General features: G+C 43.4%; 1 protein-coding gene across 1 annotated transcript in view; it reads left to right on the top strand.

The window, feature by feature from the left end:
- The window catches only part of TTC7A (tetratricopeptide repeat domain 7A), a 367,921-nt gene that overhangs the window by 258,128 nt on the left and 90,543 nt on the right, over window positions 1-19,250 (top strand). The window contains exon 18 of the mRNA XM_044289765.1: window positions 5,106-5,203. Within this exon, the coding sequence (XP_044145700.1) occupies window positions 5,106-5,203 (98 nt within the window). The remainder of the gene's footprint in view (window positions 1-5,105; window positions 5,204-19,250) is intronic.

Genomic DNA, 19,250 nt, shown 5'->3' with positions numbered 1-19,250 from the left:
CTCCATTGAATTGAGTTGGGTGGAGGAGTTAGCACACCTCATCGTCATAGGGGTTGATCTAATCAGAATGAGGTTTTGTACAAATCTTCAAAATATGAGCTTTGTTTTCATTAAAGGGGTTATCCCATGACTAATGTAAAAAAATGAAAATCATACATCGGATAGTACACACGACAAGCTCTTTCTAACAAAGTCAGGACCAGCCCTGTACCTCACATGGATCCAGAGATCTCCACATTCATTGCTCTGCTAGATTTATATCAAGCTGGCAGCTCAAGGGGAGTGTCTTTTCTGCTGCAGCTCAGGGGGTGTGTCCATGCTCTCCCTATCACAGCTCAGGAGGCGTGTCCATGCTCTCCCTATCACAGCTCAGGAGGCAGTTGAAGGATGAAGCTGAGCATGTGCGGCCTTCTCAGTGAGCAGGACAAATAAATAAGAAAAACAAACAGCTGGTGGCGCTATACAGATTTATTTGATTGAATAACTCAGTAGCTATACAACATTTTTAATTACATGCAATTACAAAAGTATTTCGATCCAGGTGCTGGTTTGAAAACTGTAGAATATTTTTTGTGGGACAAACCCTTTAAAGGGGTATTTTGATGTTCAAAGTCAGCAGAGTGACTACACACAGATTAACATTACAACATTAATACTACTACCTAAAAAATGTAGAATTCAGTTATTTTGTTGCTCCATCAGGGCATTAGAAGTGCGAATGACTTCAGCACTAGCCCATGCGGGTGGCAGACTACAGTTTCCATCATGCATTGCCGACATTTATTCCAGGCTTTTCTCTTCCCCCTAAATTACTTTTGCTCCACCCTATTGTGCATTTCATATTGTGCTCCCTCACTACTGAGCCTCTCACAGTAGTACCCAGTTACTGTCTTCTATAACTCCTAGTGCTGGAACTGAGCATACTCGACTGGCAAGCTGAAGCTCAACTGCAGGACATAAGCCTAGGCAGCGAGCTATAGACATCACATAATGGGCCATTAAGCGGTGATGGATCATGTGGGAAGCTACTAAAAATATTTATTTACTATATAGTGAGGATTTTTACTTTATATTGCAAGTTGTCTATACCAGAATACCCCTTTAAAGCCTGCTCGTGTTGTGGAAGACCTGTTATGACTTTCACTTACATGGTTGTGTTCTGCATGTCTAGTGTAATACTACAAATGTCGAAGCATCTGCAACTTCTCCTGCCTGGGGGGATGACACAAGAAAAGGGGTTGTTCTAGTTGGGCAAACGATTTATCCCTTTAATGACAAATGAAAGATATATATTCATCAAAAACATTATTGCCGATCAAGGACGGGTGTCTTCTGTGCAGAATGGCAGGCATTCAGGGGCTGTAGCACCTGTTCAGCATCTGAGCAGGTGCCATGTTCAAAGACTGGACTTCTGCCATACATATGGTGGATATAAAAAGTCTACATACGTACCCCTGTTAAAATGTCAGGTTTCTGTGAAGCACCTTTCGATTTTATTACAGCACTCAGTCTTTTTGGGTTTGAGTCTATCAGCATGCCACATTTTGACTTGGCAAGATTTGCCCACTCTTCTTTGAAAAAACACTCCAAATCTGTCAGATTGCGAGGGCATCTCCTGTGCACAGCCCTCTTCAGATCACCCCACAGATTTTCAATCGGATTCAGGTCTGGGCTCTGGCTGAGCCATTCCAAAACTTTAATCTTATTCCGGTGAAGCCATTCCTTTGTTGATTTGGATGTATGCTTTGGGTCGTTGTCATCCTGAAAGATGAAGTTCCTCTTCATGTTCAGCTTTCTAGCAGAAAATTTAAGGTTTTGTACCAATATTGACTGGTATTTGGAACTGTTCATAATTCCCTCTAGCTTAACTAAGGCCCCAGTTCCAGCTGAAGAAAAACAGCCCCTTGGCATGATGCTGCCCCCACCATGCTTCACTGTGGGTATGGTGTTCTTTTGGTGATGTGCAGTGTTGTTTTTGCGCCAAACATATCTTTTGGAATTATGGCCAAAAAGTTCGACCTTGGTTTCATCAGACCATAACACCTTTTCCCACATGCTTTTGGGAGACTTCAGATGTGTTTTTGCTAAATTTAGCCTGGCTTGGATGTTTTTCTTCGTAAGAAAAGGCTTTCGTCTTGCCACTCTACCCAATAGCCCAGACATATGAAGAATACAGGAGATTTTTGTCACATGTACCACACAGCCAGTACTTGCCAGATATTCCTGCAGCTCCTTTAATGTTGCTGTTTGCCTCTTGGTAGCCTCCCAGACCAGTTTTCTTCTTGTCTTTTCATGAATTTCGGAGGGACGTCCAGTTCTCGGTAATGTCACTGTTGTGCTATATTTTCTCCACTTGATGACTGTCTTCACTGTGTTCCATGGTATATCTAATGCCTTGGAAATTATTTTGTTCCCTTCTCCTGACTGATACCTTTTAACAATGAGATTCCTCTGATGCTTTGGAAGCTCTCTGTGGACCATGGCTTTTGCTGTGGGATGCGACTAAGAAAATTTCAGGAAAGACCAACTAGAGCAGCTGAACTTAATTTGGGGTTAATCACAGGCACTTTAAATGATGGCAGGTGGATGCTGACTCCTATTTAGGCCCCATGCACACGGCCGTTGTTCACGGCCGTGTGCGGGCCGTGGAACCGCGGCCTGGATCCCTCCTGAGAGCAGGAGCGCACGGCGTCACTGGTTGCTATGACGCCGTGCGCTCCCTGCTGCCGCCACAATACAGTAATGCAGGAGATTTCAGGAGGTTTGCATTTTCATTTAAATATAGTCCCATGGCAGAGCGCATTCGCTCCGTTATTTTTAAAAATTGGGACGTATTGAGGAGAGATGCAAGCCTGTGCGAACTCACTGAACAGAAACCACTGATTTCCTTTAGAAGGGCGCATACCATAAAAGACAGACTAGTCAGAAGCAGGTTTAAGCCCAACAGGAACGAGAATTGGCTTAACAGCAATTTACCTAAAGGGAATTTCAAGTGTGGCAACTGCTCGTTTTGCAATCATAACTCCCTGAAGAAATCCATTGGATTTGCAGGTATCCAACATAAAGTGAACACCTTTATTAATTGCAGGAGCACATATGTAGTGTATCTGCTATTGTGCCCCTGCGGTCGATTTTATATCGGCAAAACTATCAGGTGCCTGTTTGAAAGGTTTAGGGAACACCTGAATTCAATAAGAACAGGAAAGGGGTGCCCCAGATTCATCCAACATGTCAAAGAGGCCCATAATGGGGATACCAGTTACATTTCATTCTCCGGTTTAGAAACAGTACCCACTCCTCCACAGGGAGGAGATAGACACCGCCTCCTCCTGCAGAGGGAAGCCCGGTGGATCCTGCGCACACAAGCTTTGGGAGAGCTTGGATTGAATGATAGAAACGACCTCAGCCCTTTCCTGTAATCAAAAATTCTTGATTTCACATTCATATGTGTCCTACTTACTTGTGTGTTTGTGTCTGATGTTTTGCTGATATGTTGCAAATTTGTTGCACTTGTCCATGTTTTTAGTTGTTAAGCGCAACCCCTTTCACCTATGTGCGGCCTGATTCGTCCATTTACATGACGTCGGCCTGCACTAGAGGTTAAAGGAAGTGCGGACACATATGCGCATTGAAGCACAGCCTGATGAAGCGCAATTAGCGCGAAACGGCCGCCGCTGTCACTGCGTGTTTGACTTGTCCACCCCCTGCCTGATCGTGGCTGAATAAAGCTGTTTGAACGCTACCGGTGAGTGCCGCTGCATATTCTTTCTACCTACCGACCATTATTATATCCTACTCACTGTTTGCAGCAGTGCACCGCCGAGCGCTCCTTTCCTCGCTGGCCTTGGAACGGTTGTGATTACACTGACTGTGTGCTTGTTTGACTGTGCCGCCCCCCGCTCTTCTTTGTGTCCAGTGTATTACTGTACTGTGCCGGCAGCAGGGAGCGCACGGCGTCATAGCAACCAGTGACGCCGTGCGCTCCTGCTCTCAGGAGGGATCCAGGCCGCGGTTCCACGGCCCGCACACGGCTGTGAACAACGGCCGTGTGCATGGGGCCTTAACATGATTTTGAATGTGATTGCTTAATTCTGAACACAGCTACATCCCCAGTTATAAGAGGGTGGAGACGTCCCCAGTTATAAGAGGGTGTGCAGACTTATGCAACCACATTATTTCTGTTTTCTTCCCTCCACCTAAAAGATTTCAGTTTGTTTTTTAATTGAGTTGTACAGTTTGTAGGTCACATTAAAGGTGGAAAAAGGTCTGAAATGATTTATCTTTGTCTCATTTTTTGACAACACAGAAACCTGACATTTTAACAGGGGTGTGCAGACTTTTTATATCCACTGTATATGGCGAAGATCCAGAAGGGGTTTTAAGTACCGTCCTACCATGGTGTATTGTTATGAAAGGGTGGGGATTAAGTGAAAACTAGGCCTAGCCAGCTTGATTGTTAAGGGGCTGACTGGATTTTCCCAGAAATGACACTTGTCATCTACCTAGAGGATAGTTCATAAGTGTCTGAACGCTGGGAGTCCTACCAATGGAACACCCACCGATCATGGGAACGGGGGTCCCGTGTGCCCTGTTTGAATGGAGCAGTGGTCATGCATTCGTGCTACCACTGCATTCAATGATAAGGGACTGACAGACATAGCTGAGTACAGTGCTTGGCTATCTTTGTTAGTCTCATAGACTTTGGGGACACTTGACACCCAGTTTCTTATATCCCATGTAAAGTGTATCCATTTGTAATGACCCTTTAAATCTCTCGACGCCAAATTGCTTAATACATTGGTAGATTGCAAAGTAGTGTAGGTTGTGTAACTAATTTCTCCATCATACATGCGCTTGATAAGTCTACAATAACAGAACCATCATTGGTGGTCCAAAGGAAAATCCCCCCCCCCTCCCCAGTTACTAGCAGATGGCTCCCTTCCTCTTGCCAGGAACTGGTCCTGCTGTTGGCACAGCATCACTCTAACTTTGTAGTCAGTCTCCTGGCCAAATGCTACCAGGAGAAAGGGATGGGACCTTATAAAGCCAGCATGTTGTTACCAATACATGGAAGTGATTTATCCATAAACATCTTCTTGTTTTAGTGAATCTGAGAAGGAAAGCAGTTTGGCTGATGTCCCCTTGACAAGAAAACACAGTGGGCTTCACCTTGCCATCCCTGATTCTCACGATCCAGAAAATGGTAAGAAAAACTTTGGGCTTGTGCCTATCTTGAAATAGTCTGTTCTGGTGTTCTGAGACAATAGAAGGGGTTCCTGCCAAATCAGAGACTGATTACAACAAGAACTTTACACATTGGTCCACTTGACGGAAAGCTGTTATAGAGAATGTCCAGGGTACAGATATTGATCACCTATCCTCAGAACAGGTCATCAGTATCAGATTGGTGGGAGTCCGATTCCCAGCACCCCCGCCGAACAGTTATTATGGTCATCTGCTAGCACCGGAAACTATCCAGTGGATAGAGCTGGAAGCAGAAGCCTGTGTAGTTTCTGGCAATGGCATCACTTGTATGGGAGCCGAGCTGCAGTACCCCAGTTTAGCCACTACACAGTGTATGGAGCTGTTTTTTTCTAGCTCCATTAGCTGTATAGTTTCCGATGGTGGCGGTTAACCGAAATAGCTGATCATTGGTGTTACAGGATGTCAGAACCCCACCAATCTTATATTGATGACATATCCTGATGATAAGTCATCAATATCTATAACCCGGGCAACCCCTTTAAGTTAAATAGATGTTATGTAATGCAGTACTTCTCCTGTGGGGGTGCTGCAGAGAAATTAAAGACTTGCTGCCATTTCACAGATTACAGCTGATCGCTATGGTACAACTTGCGATGATCTTATCGGATGTCCTTCTAAATAAAAAGGGGTTATGCAAAGCGGACAACCCCTTTAAAGGAAAATTTGGAGAACTGCTCAATTCCATGTTTTTTATCATTATCTCCGCCATCTAAAACACACTCTGTGTCAGTGTAATCACATGGACTGTGTTACATGAAGATGTGTTTTTCTCTTCACTCACATACAGGTTTATACAGTGAAGCTATGGGCCCCTGCTGTGTATGCCCTTTTGTAAGGCTGATCACAGGGTCCTGCTGCTGGGACCAGTTTCTGTTGCCAGGAAAGCCAAATCAGACATGGTGGCATTGCCACAAATTTTTGGTTTGCCGTCCACCCTGAAAATCTGCTTCATACTACAATACAAGATAGGAAAAAAATTGTGCAGAAATCGGAGCATTCGGTGGATTTTCATATCTGCAGCCACCTTATATTTTTGTATCATTCATGCAGAGTTGTTGCAAAATCCTTGACAGACTTGCTGATGGGGGACAAAGGAGGCCCCCTCCCCCCTTTTGTCACAATTGCCCACAGCATCTAAAGGGTTATCTCTGATCCCGGCTGCTGCATCCGGTGACACCCACTGCTATGTAGCCAGCTCCAGTGCTCACACTATCCCCTCTCTGTATATTTGCAGTGTTGGAAGGGGTTAAAGAGGAAATCCAGCCTTAAAAAATCACATTGGTGAAGTCGGTAACCACCTCTGATTGCCAGAAGAAATGGCATGTGCTGCTCTTTAGAAAGAGTGAACCCATCAGACCTCCTCAGATGTAATTTACTGGTAATATCTGGCACAATATTTTAAGCAAAGCTCCATTGATTTCAGTGGCCTTTTGTTTAAAATGTTGGGTCAGGTTGTCATTTCCTGCAGTGGAAATCTCTGAGCAGCCCTGAATGGTTTTCTCTGCCTTATCATTTAGAAAATAATTGATTGTCTATGAGACGCCACCAATGTAATCTTCTAGCATGTTTCAGAAGGTCACTTTTGGGTGGGCGCCCCCCTCCTTAGAGTGCCTACACTTAGATTGGATACCAAAGTGACATGTAAAGGTTCAGTGCTTTAAACGATGGAGCAACTTAAAGGGGTTATCCAAAGCCTAAAACATGCCCCCCAATGCCTTGGCTCCTCATATAGATCATTCGTACTGCTCCCTGGCACCTGTGTCACTCCTGACCCGCATGGTCGCCACTGCCTCTCCCCACAGATCAAAACATCTCAGGACGGGAGGAGCAGCCAATAGCAAGCCGCGACGGGGACTAGCCTCTCTAGCGTCACCCTCGATGGGAGGCATGTGTTAGGCTTTGGATAAGCCCTTTAAAAGAGTTGCTCCATCTGGGACACTGATGGCATATCACTAAAATATGTCATAGATGTCAAGTAGAAGCGCTGCCACCTCATGGACCCGCTCCTATCTCTAAAACAGGACCTCACAGTGAAGGGAGAGCAAGCCGCTCAAACATGGCCGTCCTCCATCCACTGCTATGGGAGTTCCAGAAATATCCGCAAAATATAGCAAAAGATAGGACATGTCCTATCTTTTTCGGAGCAGAGGCACGGATCGGAAGCCCATGGAAACACTTGGATACCCTTCCGTGTGCTTTCAGGTCCTTGCCTTCGCACTGCAAAAGAAAGGACGTGTCCCCGTCTTTTGCCCTATTTTGCAGATCGTTGACTAAGTTAAAGGGTCCATATCCGCAGCACGGAATTCACACAGCCAGTGCCCGTGTATTGCAGACCCGCTTTTTGTGGTTCGCAACACGGACACGATGGCCATACTTACACAGAGACACTGTACACCACAGGCGTTACATCTTCTCGTGTTGGCGGGAAAATCAGCCCTTTTAAACACGTTGCTACATCCACATGAGCAAAAGGCAGCATCACCGCACCTACTGTATGTGTTCTCATGATCTCCAAACCATGACACCTGGTCCACTCTACCACCTTCTTGGACTGGGCAGAGTTCGAACCACACCTATTTCAGGAGAGCCACCAGAACTTGTGCAGCAAAGATATAAACAGCCATATCATATATAATAAGTAAATAGCAGTTTAGCTTCTGAAACAAACCTGTGGCAAGCTGGGAAAACATGTTAGGCCAAGTATAAGGTGCAACAAACCATGCAAAAATGAGTAGTCCTGCATGTCCAGAGGAGGTCACTCCACCACATTACATCAGGACACTTCGTTCATGCGGTTACACCCATCGGACACTTGACGGTCATGTCCATACAGCAGTGGACTCATCTCTGTAACTTTAGAAAGATCTTTAGACAAGTTGGTGGGCATGGTTTATGGGGGGTAAATCCTAGTGACAGGTTCCCTTTAAGACGTTTCTAAGGGTACTTTCACAACTGCGGCATGGAGATCCACCTGCTTGATCCGTCAGAGAATGGCGTGAATCGGCCGGGCACAAACCGCTGCATGCTGTGGCATGTGTCTGGCTGATTCTCTAAACTTTTGCTTGAATTCGGCCGGATCTTAAGGGTGTCGTAAGGCATTCCAGTTGCACCCGGCAGTGTCGGACCAGGAGAATTCCGGCAGGCTGTCCTCTGTTCTGCATGCTGCAGCTGTGAAAGTAGGTTAAGCTTTTCACTGGTGATACTACTGGTGCTACTCTATGTTCTGGTGCTTGTAGGTGGGCTGCCGCTTGATTGTGTAGACCGTTTGCTGTTCCATAGTTTGCTGCAGATGTTCCTGAGCACCCCCCACTGACTTCCACTGAGAAATGTCTCCTGGACAGACAGGTCAGGGAATGGCTTTCATGGAAAGAATTTAAACTTTGAACAATACCGGCAGCGGATAAGGTGACCAAATGCTCAAGAAATAAATAATTAAACAATAAAACCAGTTTAATAGTGCGGAAGCACAGTACTTACACAGGGGCTATTATTTAGGAAATGATGGATGGTGATTTGATAGCACGCTTCATTATTTATATTTGTATCATTCACACGTTAACAACCAGGTTTATCCTCCAACCTGCAAAAAGAACAATAAGTTCCATCTGGGAAATATGTTGTATGATGGATGCATGGATAGATAGATAGATAGATAGATAGATAGATAGATAATAGATAGGAGATATATATACTACAGATAGATAGATAATAGATAGGAGATAGATAAATATTAGATAGATAAATAGACAGATCGATAGATACAAGATAGATAGATAGATAATAGATAGGAGATATATATACTACAGATAGATAGATAATAGATAAGAGATAGATAAATATTAGATAGATAAATAGACAGATCGATAGATACAAGATAGATAGATAGATAGATAGACTTGAGAACAGTCCCAGTAGGAGGACTGAAACGTTGCTGTATGGGTGAATAAGGGATAACACAGTTTTCATCGATTGCATGTGCTGCGGCTCTTTTTTCCGTTTATAACAGTTTTATGTCGGTATACATCTGGACTGCAGGCACTCCGCTCATCAAGTTATTGATGGTGCTGTCCTAATGTTTGTTTCTAGATAGAGAGATTGATATGAGATAGATAGATAGATAGATAGATAGAGAGATTGATATGAGATAGATAGATAGATAGATAGATAGATAGATAGAATGTAAGCAGCACCAACAAAAATACATAGTGATTGCAGAAATCCTCTGAAGGACTGATTCAGAAAAATCAACACTAATAAATCCAGAATTTGAGGCAGCGTTCCAAGTATACCAGATAAGGTGACCACTTCGTTCACCTATAGCAATGTTTCAGTCCAAACTCAATGAGGCCTTTCAAAAAGGAAAGAGAGGCCTCATTGAGTTTGGGCTGAAACATTGCTATAGGTGAACGAAGTGGTCACCTTATCTGGTATACTTGGAAAGCTGCCTCGTTTTCTGGATTTAGATGATAGATAGATATGAGATAGCTAGATATATTATATGTGATAGATAGATTTATTAGATAGCTAGTTAATGAGGTTTTCCGGGCTTTTAATATTGATGACCTATCCTCATGATAGGTCATCAATATCAGATCAGCGTGTGTCCGACACCCGGCACCCCCGCCAATCAGCCAGTTGAAGGAAAGGCTGCGCTCCGTACGATAGATAGATATGAGATAGATAGATAATATCTAGTTAGATAATAGACAGACAGAGATAGATCAGATAGATGCAGCATGAAGGGCCTGTAAACTAAAATGTTTAAAAAAAGGTTGTTCATCCTTGCAAATTTAAAAAAGGAAATGCAAATTTTTTTAAATGAAAAATGTATGTTCCCGTGATTAATGTGTTCTCTTGAGACATTATCCGTCGTGGCGATCCCTGATAGTGGTGTTTTATAGCGTATGCTAGTATGATGTCAGATTACCAAATGCTTGCTATAATTTGTTTTAAGTGAATTGTACTGGTCTTGGATGACTTGGCTATTTCACCCTTACATTTTATAGGGCTGAATTAATGTATCCTATAATTAAAAAAACATACAGGAGAGAGGTTCAGTGAAGGTCGTATATATAAACTCTTCATGTGTTATTAGCTCGATCAGCACTTTGTTACATTCTTATGGTCATTTGTTCCGATAATGGAATATACACTCATTAGCAAAAAATACTGCACCTAGATGGAAATGTCGGATTGCTGCAGCTAGGTCTCAGACAGATATGTAAATGATTACAGATGTGCTCTGATTGGACACTGGGTCTTGCCACAAGAGGATGTAAAAGTGCTTCTTCGCTACTCTATAAAAATGCTCTCGGAGGCTACTTTTGGGTAGTGTACCTCATGGTGCGCGATCCTTTACTGTTAGACATGCCTTTATGTCGCATTCAAAGTCACTTTGCCCAGTTGACAGACTTTGAGAGGTTCAAGTATGGAAGCCTCATAGTAAGTGCTTCAAGCAATACTTTGCTCCTACTGCTGGTGTGATGATCTGGGGAGGCATCCCAGTCGGTCGCATCTAGTAGTGATACAAAGGACACAGCTCTGTGATGTGGCTGCAGGATGTCCTGCACATAAGTGTTCCTCTCATGGCAGGACTTCCACCTGGCTTTCTTCAGCAGGATAATGCACACCGCAAGGGTTTCACAGGAATGTCCCCACCAGATTACAACAATTCATTGGCCTACCCTGTCACCAGATTTATCGCCAGTCGAGCATTTATGGCACCATCTTTGGCAGCACACAAGTGTGCAGGATCTACAAACCTAGCTGTAACATCTGGGGGAAAATTTGCCACGGGATGCCTTACAGAACCTGTATTCCAACCATATCTCATCTTGTATCCAGGCTAGACACAGTCCATCAAGGTCCTGGAGCCTCCTTTCAATTTTACATTTTTCCCCAATAAACTTCTCCTTTCACTCTAATATTTTAATTACTTCCATAGATCATCATCACATACACACAGAGAAAGTTCCGTTCCAATCCAACAACTCTTTCCTGGTGCCTTATTGAATTTTTTGGGTCAATGAGTGTATTGCAGATTTTTGTGCCCTTTTGGGTCAGACTTCAGCCCAGGAATGACCCATACAATCTATCTCAGTGATGCATTTTTTGATGAGGCTGGCTTTACACACACAGGGATTTACTTTGTAAGACGACCACTAATGTCAACAGTAGTCACAGTGTGATGGGCCACAAATGGGAAAAAAAATCTATAATGTTCAAAGTTGCTGGGAAAAAAGTAAGCTGATTTATGGTGTCACCTTCATCTATACAGAGGATATCATTAATTTTACTATTATAGGAAACTTTTGGATGGATAGCATCACATCTGCCACTGCAGCCAATGACTGACCTCTGCAGTGAGGTGTCGCATGGGGAGACATCACACCTGAGGCCAGGCTTTGGAGCAGTGGGGAGCAGGGAAGTATGTCTTTTTTTTTCCACAAGTACAACGTAGTGCATGGGTCTATGAAGACAATTCCCCAAAGCAGAACAACCCTTTTAAAGTGATTGTCCACTGTGAGTCACTGTGTATTTTCAAAATGATGTGTTGGATGATTTTAAAATATATTTTGTTATTTTTGAACTGATCTAAAGTTTTCTATTATTTTGGAATAACTAAATATATCTATAAGGCCACGACCCTGCCTCTTTTTAAAAAAGAGGTGTGATCTGCTTTAAAACCCCAAAAAGTTGTTAAATGCTTGAGCAGATGATGCTTGTAATTGTGAACTTTGGATGCCACTTTTTGGTGCAAAGACCATTATAAATCTACAATCACTGCTCCTATAGATGTAAAAGAAAAGATTTTGCCCCTCCACTAGAGGGAGCTAAGGAGCTTACTGTGCTCGTATTGAGTTTAGTATATAAACAGTATGCAGCTGTGGAAACCAAAAGATATTGTAAGAAATTGAGCAAGAAAGAATTTTAAACCTATTCACATTAAAATGTGAGTGTTTGCATAGTCTCTCTGTATTTGCATGGTTCTCCTTCACATTTTCTGGGTCTTGTCTTTTACACGAGATGAGGATCAGACCAGTTTGGGGGAAACACATTTGTACGAATGCTTGTTTCCAATAATTTAGCCATGTAAGGTGCCGCAATGCGTCACCTAAAATCGTCATTCGACAGGGAACAAACAGTTGTAATAATAATTGTTCGAACTCATTCAATTTGTAGGGAGATATGTCAAAGGCCCTTTAAAGGAGTTTTTAAAAAAAAATATGAAATGATGACCTCTCCTCTGGATAGGCCATAAGTATCTGATTGGTGACAGTCTGACACCCAGGACCCCCATCGATCAGCAGTTTAAGAAGGCACCCGTGCTCACAGTAGCGGTTTTCTCAGTCTACGAAACACAGAGGTGTACCTTGTATAGAGGCTGTGCTTGGTATCGCAGCTCAGCCCATTCACTTCAGTGGGACTGAGCTGCGTCTAGGCCACGTGACCGATGAATATGACATCACATGACCAAGGCAAAGGTGCCTTCTAAAACAGCTGATTGGCAGGGGTCCTGGGTGTCAGACCCCCACTGATCAGATACTGATGACCTATCCAGTTAAAATATTAAAACCCCTTTAAACAAGTGTCAATTTAATTATATATCATCAGTCGTCGCTTCTTATTGGCCTAGGATTGGACCCTTAGCCCTAAAAACATTAGAGGGTTTTCCAGTCCCTGGAAAAATTAAATTATATAAAAGTGTAGCTGCCATCCGACCGCTCATGAGGGCAACAGCGATAAGAAGATATCACTGGGCTTGGCGCATGCCCAGTGACACTTTTGAGGCTGTTGCCCTCAGGAGCGGTTGGATCGCACAGGCGCAGGAAGTAGGCGGTACTGCGCCTGCGCGAGATTTAAGCCGTACTAACTGAAGATTCGAGGTGCCTGTCTTGAATGAATTAACTGACGTAGCAGAGGGGGCGGTGCCATCAAACTAGACTGTGGGACGTTAGTACATAGCGAGGAGGCGTGCTTGGGCTCTAAATAAAGATGGTCTAGGCACTGCAGGGGGCGTTACTGGGCTCAGAGGGTGAAGAAGAACGCCCCTCTGGGCACCTTCAGGGTTCATTTGCATAACACAAAGATCGCTTTTTAAGCTAAATGAAAGCATGAATATAAGAAAGAAAACCACTCCATGACAGAAGGTAATTTATTAAACATGGCAATAGTTGCAAACGGTGGACAATCGCAGTTTTTTTGTAAAACAAAATTATTTTGAGGCGGGGGAAAGTTCGGGTAAGCTACTGGCAAGGGTAATTAGAGCCCAGGAGGGACCGTCCAAAATATTGTCGATCCAGAGGATGGATGGTTCTCTTGCCACGTCAGGTGAGGAGATTCTGTCAGGTATTGATGGACTACCGATGGAATTTTTTTAAAAGTATAGTAATGTCCTTATGCCCCAATTGCTGTCAGTTTTTAATGATTCCCTTCAATCAGGAAACCTTCCTGCTTCTATGAAAGAGGCTATTGTAGTGGTCCTGCCCAAACCTGGTAAGGATCCCGGATCCCCTGACTCGTACAGACCAATTTCACTTCTGACTTCTGATATTAAGATTCTGGCGAAAGTTTTAGCGAATCGTCTACAGTCTGTCATTTCCACTATTATTCATAGTGATCAGGCGGGTTTCATGCCTGACAAATCTACTTCGGTGAATCTTAGACGCCTTTTTCTTAATACTCAGAGAAGAGTTAAGTCTGTCGGAGGTCGTGCCATTCTTTCATTGGACGCGGCTAAAGCCTTTGATAGTGTTGAATGGAGCTATCTTTGGGTGGTGTTGCGGGTCATGGGATTTGGGAGGACCTTTATCTCCTGGGTTCAATCATTATACAACGGCCCCTCGGCTAGGATACGGGCGAATGGGGGAACATCAGAGTCATTCAGATTGGGAAGAGGGACCCATCAGGGATGCCCACTTTCCCCCCTTTTGTTTGCTATTGCAATTGAGCCACTAGCCTGCCTGTTGCGCTCATCTTATAAGATTGTAGGGTTTCCCTGTGGGTCTTGGGAGGAGAGAGTGTCCCTTTACGCTGATGACATGTTAATTTACTTAGGCAATGTGGAACAGTCTTTAAGTCCTGTCATGGCACTTATACGGGGATTTGGTGATAGGTCTGGGCTCCGTATCAACTGGGACAAGTCCATTCTCCTACCGCTAGATGATTCTGCTGTGACTCTCGTCCCCAAATCCTGTCCATTGCAAATTGCTCATCAGGTCAAGTATCTGGGGATAATAGTTACAGCGAATCCTAACAGTTATATTACACTTAATATAGAGCCGCTCTTAATCACAATGTTGGATAAAATTAAGGCGTGGTGAAAGTTGCCGCTATCTGAAATTGGGAGGAGTAACCTTCTTAAAATGATTCTCATGCCTAAGCTCATGTATCTATTGCATAACTCCCCGGTATGGATTCCTCGCATAAAAAAGCACGGATTAGACTAGACACTCTGCAGAGAGGAAAAGAGAAGGGAGGGTTATCAGTACCGAATGCATGGCTTTATTACATTTGGCACAGTTGCAACAGTTGAGGGGATGGGGGAAGACTCCTGGAGACATTGCCTCAGCCAGATTGGTGGCACATATTATTGGTCACGATTCTCCGGTGGTCTTGTTGGAAAATAGTGGAATTGTTGGTAAGCTGTCGGGACATCCCACACTTTCCATGATACACAAAGTTTGGGAGACATGTCGGGCGCTGTTATCAGTGAAAGGGTTTACGCAGTTCTCCCCTATGTAGAGGAATCCGCATCTTCCTGAACTTTTCCAATTAGGATGGCTTTTCACCCTGGGAGGGCAAAGGAGTGAGGTATCTACGTCAACTACAGAGTGCTGATGTTTTTAAGTCCTTTGAGCAGTTGAGAACTGAATTCGGTCTCCCACGCACTGCCTTCTATCAATTTCTGCAATTACGGCATGCCTTTCAGACACAGGCTAAATCTGTATCATTGAAATGCACTATGGTTCCAGTTGTTTCCGCAACTTCTTACTAATAGTTCCTCGAGCGGTCTAATATCTTCTACCTACAGAAACTTATAGGTGAAGTCGATGAAACATGGGGTTTTAGCAGTTAAATCTAAATGGGAAAGCGAGGTTGGGCCGATTTCAGAAGAGTAGTGGAAGTCGATCCTAGCACTCACCCCGCAATTGTCCGTTTGTGAGGGGCAGCGTATTTCCCAGTTGTTTATTGCACCGGGTGTATAGGACGCCAGAGTTTTTATGCCGGATAGGTGTTCGGGAGGATTCGGTTTGTCCTAGATGTGGCATGAGCCCTGCTTCCTTGTTGCACATGTTCTGGGATTGTGCGGAGCTCTGGAATTTCTGGTCCTCGGTTCTGGCCTTAATAAAAGGTGCATTTAATATCACGATTCCACCTGGTCCAAGAACGTATATAGTAGGAATATTAGACGTCAAAAATCGCCATCACCGTCTGGGAGTGCAGCGTCTGCTATTCCAGGCTAGGAAACTAATAGCCAGATTCTGGCTTAGACCTCAACCACCGTCTAGGGGAGAATTCCTCAGTAGGATGTCAGATATAATACGCTTAGAAAAGGGTGTATATGTTAAAAGTCAATGTGTAATGAAGTTTAACAAAATATGAGATAATTGGGAGAAATTTAGGATACAATGCCCAGATTAGCCTCTCTTCTTAGTTGGACTATGGGAAGGTAGACACACTGTTCATGTAATGCTATGATTCTATTGTTATCAACTGTTGCATGTATACTGTGCAGGCTATTTTCTTTCTTGATATTTTTTGTGATTTTCAAAAAATGTCAAATAAAAATTATCTGATTAAAAAAAAAAAAAAAAAACATGGCAATAGTGAGAGCTTAATATGGTCAAACCAGGTGACAGATTCCCTTTAAGGTCAAATCCAAAACTAATGGTCAACGCCGATAAATAAAGGGAAAGTATGGCCAAGGTGTGAAGGGTAGCCGGGGATTCGCAGTCTCACTATAATAGGTAGGGACTGTCCTTACAAAACTGGGGCACTTGGAGGTGACGAGCTGTTGTGGCTTCAGATTGTCGTTAGCCGCTGAGCGAGAAAATCACCCATCTATTTGAATGCACCTATGAGACAATCACACAATGTTTGCATGTCCATACATCATATTTTCATGGAATTATTGTCATGATTTGTTTCCCTTTAAGAAAAATCCAGCATAACTAATGTATGCAAAGGTCAGGAGTATGCCACGAATTAAGTGGTATCAGTGTTTATCAGATTAACAGCTGCTAACCCAGCTGTTCACTAATATCCTGGCTCAGTAGGTAGGTTAAAGCGTTGGCTTCCAGACCTCTCCACATGTTTAGTGCTGTAAATCTCTTAGCAGTGCTCAATCTTGTTAAAGGACAAACACACACAAAGCAGCTACTAAAATGTATAAAAATATAACATAGAAGACGTGGCCGTACCGTACTGGGACCTACCACCGTGATCTCCACTACAGTATGGATATCAAACTGTGCCGTCCTTTGGAGACTGTGTTCAAGCTACAGTAACACATCACTGTGCCCCATTCAGTATTACAGCGTCAGTGGCATGATGGGAGTTATAGGCTGCAGATCAGAGCATGAGATAGCATCCTCATGTTCAAGGAGCCATATGTCAGCAGAGCAGACGCATGGGAAAGATGGCAGACGGACAAGATGATGCTCAAAGACTAAAACGGGTACGGAGACTGTAGCAAATAAACAAACAAAACGAGCAAAATCTCCAGGAGTGGTACCTTAAGGGTCCATTCAGACGTCCGTAGTTTAGGATCCGCATCCGTTCCGCAATTTTGTGGAACGGGTGCGGACCCATTCATTTCAATGGGGCTGCAAAAGATTTCGACAGCACACCGTGTGCTGTCCAGATCCATAGTTCCGTTCCGCAGCCCCGCAAAAAGGATCATGGACAAGAATAGACATTTCTAATACACGGCCGGCCATGTGCGCGTGGTCCACAAAATGCGGAACACACACGGCCGGTATCCGTGTTTTGCGGATCCGTAATTTGCGGACCGCAAAACAAGGATGTGTGAATGGACCCACTAAAAATAATCTACCGTTTTCAAACCAGAACCAGGGTCTGAATAATTTTGTAATTGTATGTAATTAAAAGTTTACTATAGCTATTACCGTAAGTTATTCAGTGAAATCTACCTGTATAGCTCCACCTGCTGTTTGCTTTGTTTCTAATTTCTCTGTCCAGCTCACTGAGATGGAAGCACACGCTCAGTTCCATCCTTCAACTGCCACCAGCTGCAGCAGAAAGGACACACCCCTGAGAAAGGACGCGTTCCCAAAGCTGACAGCTTGAAATACGTCTAGCAGAACAATTGGAGCAATGAAAGGATCCATCTGGATCCACGTGAGCTACAGGGCTGGTTCTAGTTTTGTTAGAAAAGAGGTTGCCATGTACAGGATTATGAAAGATTTTGTTCAACCATATCAACTTATCACCTTATTCACAGGATAGGTGATAAGCAGCTGATCAGAAAGGGTCTGATCACTGGACCCCCACTAGAAACAAGAATGGGGGGGGGGGGACCTGAGGCAACCGAATGAATGGAGTGACGGTCACACATGTAGCTTTATGGGACTGCAAGAGATAGCTGAATACAGTGCTGCTAATCAGCGGGGGCCCCAGCGGTCAGACCCCAAAGATACTATGTTGAGATGACCCCTTTAGCTCCGTCTTTTCAGGTCAAATAATTTTCAAAGGTGAACTTTCACTTTAAGATATAGGATGGGTGGGATTTTCACTTAAGGGATACGGATACCTTTGCACTGACTTGTTGTTGTGCATTGCTTCCTAAATGCCAAATCAAGCAATTTTTTTAAGTAGTCGTAATTAAGAATTTTTTACCATTTTGCTGCTGTAGAGTCTATGAAACTCTTTTACATAGCCAGCTGTGCTGCTGCTTCTGACATAGTTCATACAGTACACTTCACTCATCTGCTCTACCTCAGTGGTAAAGTGAGAATACCATTTTTTTTGTACAACCAGCTGTTGGATCAAAAAAAGGAAAATCTGCAAAATAATCCACATGATTTTGTGTAGTTCTTCCATTGCATATATCTCTAGACATGCTGTGGAAATGTTCTGCAGCAAATCATTGTGTGTAAACTTACCCTTAGAAGACTAAAGCAATGCAGGAATGGACCTGTGTTGATAAATGAGAGCTAGTGAAGACGGTAGCATCTTGGATACACAGATCCAGCATAATACTGGATGGAGAAAAAGTCTGAACCAAGCAGCAGGCTGCAAACTGTGTATCAGGGGTTTGGAAATCAATAAAAGAAATAAAGACTGCAGCCCAAGTTCACTGAGTTTTCAAAAAACTTTTGATTGATGAGGGCTGAGTGCTAAGACCCTCACAGATCTCCAGAATGAGACAAGAGAATTGCTTGCATGGGCTTAGTAGAGGTCTATAGACCCATCTCAGTTCGATCCTCAGCGAGGAGAGAGTACAATATGTGAGCTCTTCTCTCAGCTCGTTCTAGGGATCGATGTGGCTTTGGCAATCAGACCCCCACAATCAATGTCTCTAAGACATTATATATTTTTTTTAAACTTTGTGACCCTTTAACTTTATGTAACTACTAACATATTGTATGTTAAAAAACATTCCATGTCAACCTTTAAATAGTTCTTGTCATTTCAACAAACTTTGCATAAATCAGTAGTACAGATGAATATAAGAAATGTTATAATATACCTTATCAGAGAAAAATGTCTGTTTCTCACCTAAGGATTACATACTGCCCATAGTTGTCTTTGAAGAGGGGAGGAGAAGGGAAGTGCAGAGAAACTCACACAGAGATATTACCCATAGACGTCTATGGAGAGGGGAGGCGGAAGAAAGAGTGAGCTTCCAGAAGGAGAACAAGATATTTTCTCTGATAACATATATTACAAAGTTTCTTATTTACCTGTACTATTGATTCATGCCAAAGTTTGTAAAAAATTTGTCAGATTAAACTGAAGAT

Source organism: Bufo gargarizans, chromosome 4 (genome assembly GCF_014858855.1).
Source record: "Bufo gargarizans isolate SCDJY-AF-19 chromosome 4, ASM1485885v1, whole genome shotgun sequence".
Taxonomy (NCBI): domain Eukaryota; kingdom Metazoa; phylum Chordata; class Amphibia; order Anura; family Bufonidae; genus Bufo; species Bufo gargarizans.
This window is presented reverse-complemented; position numbering and strand designations above follow the sequence as displayed.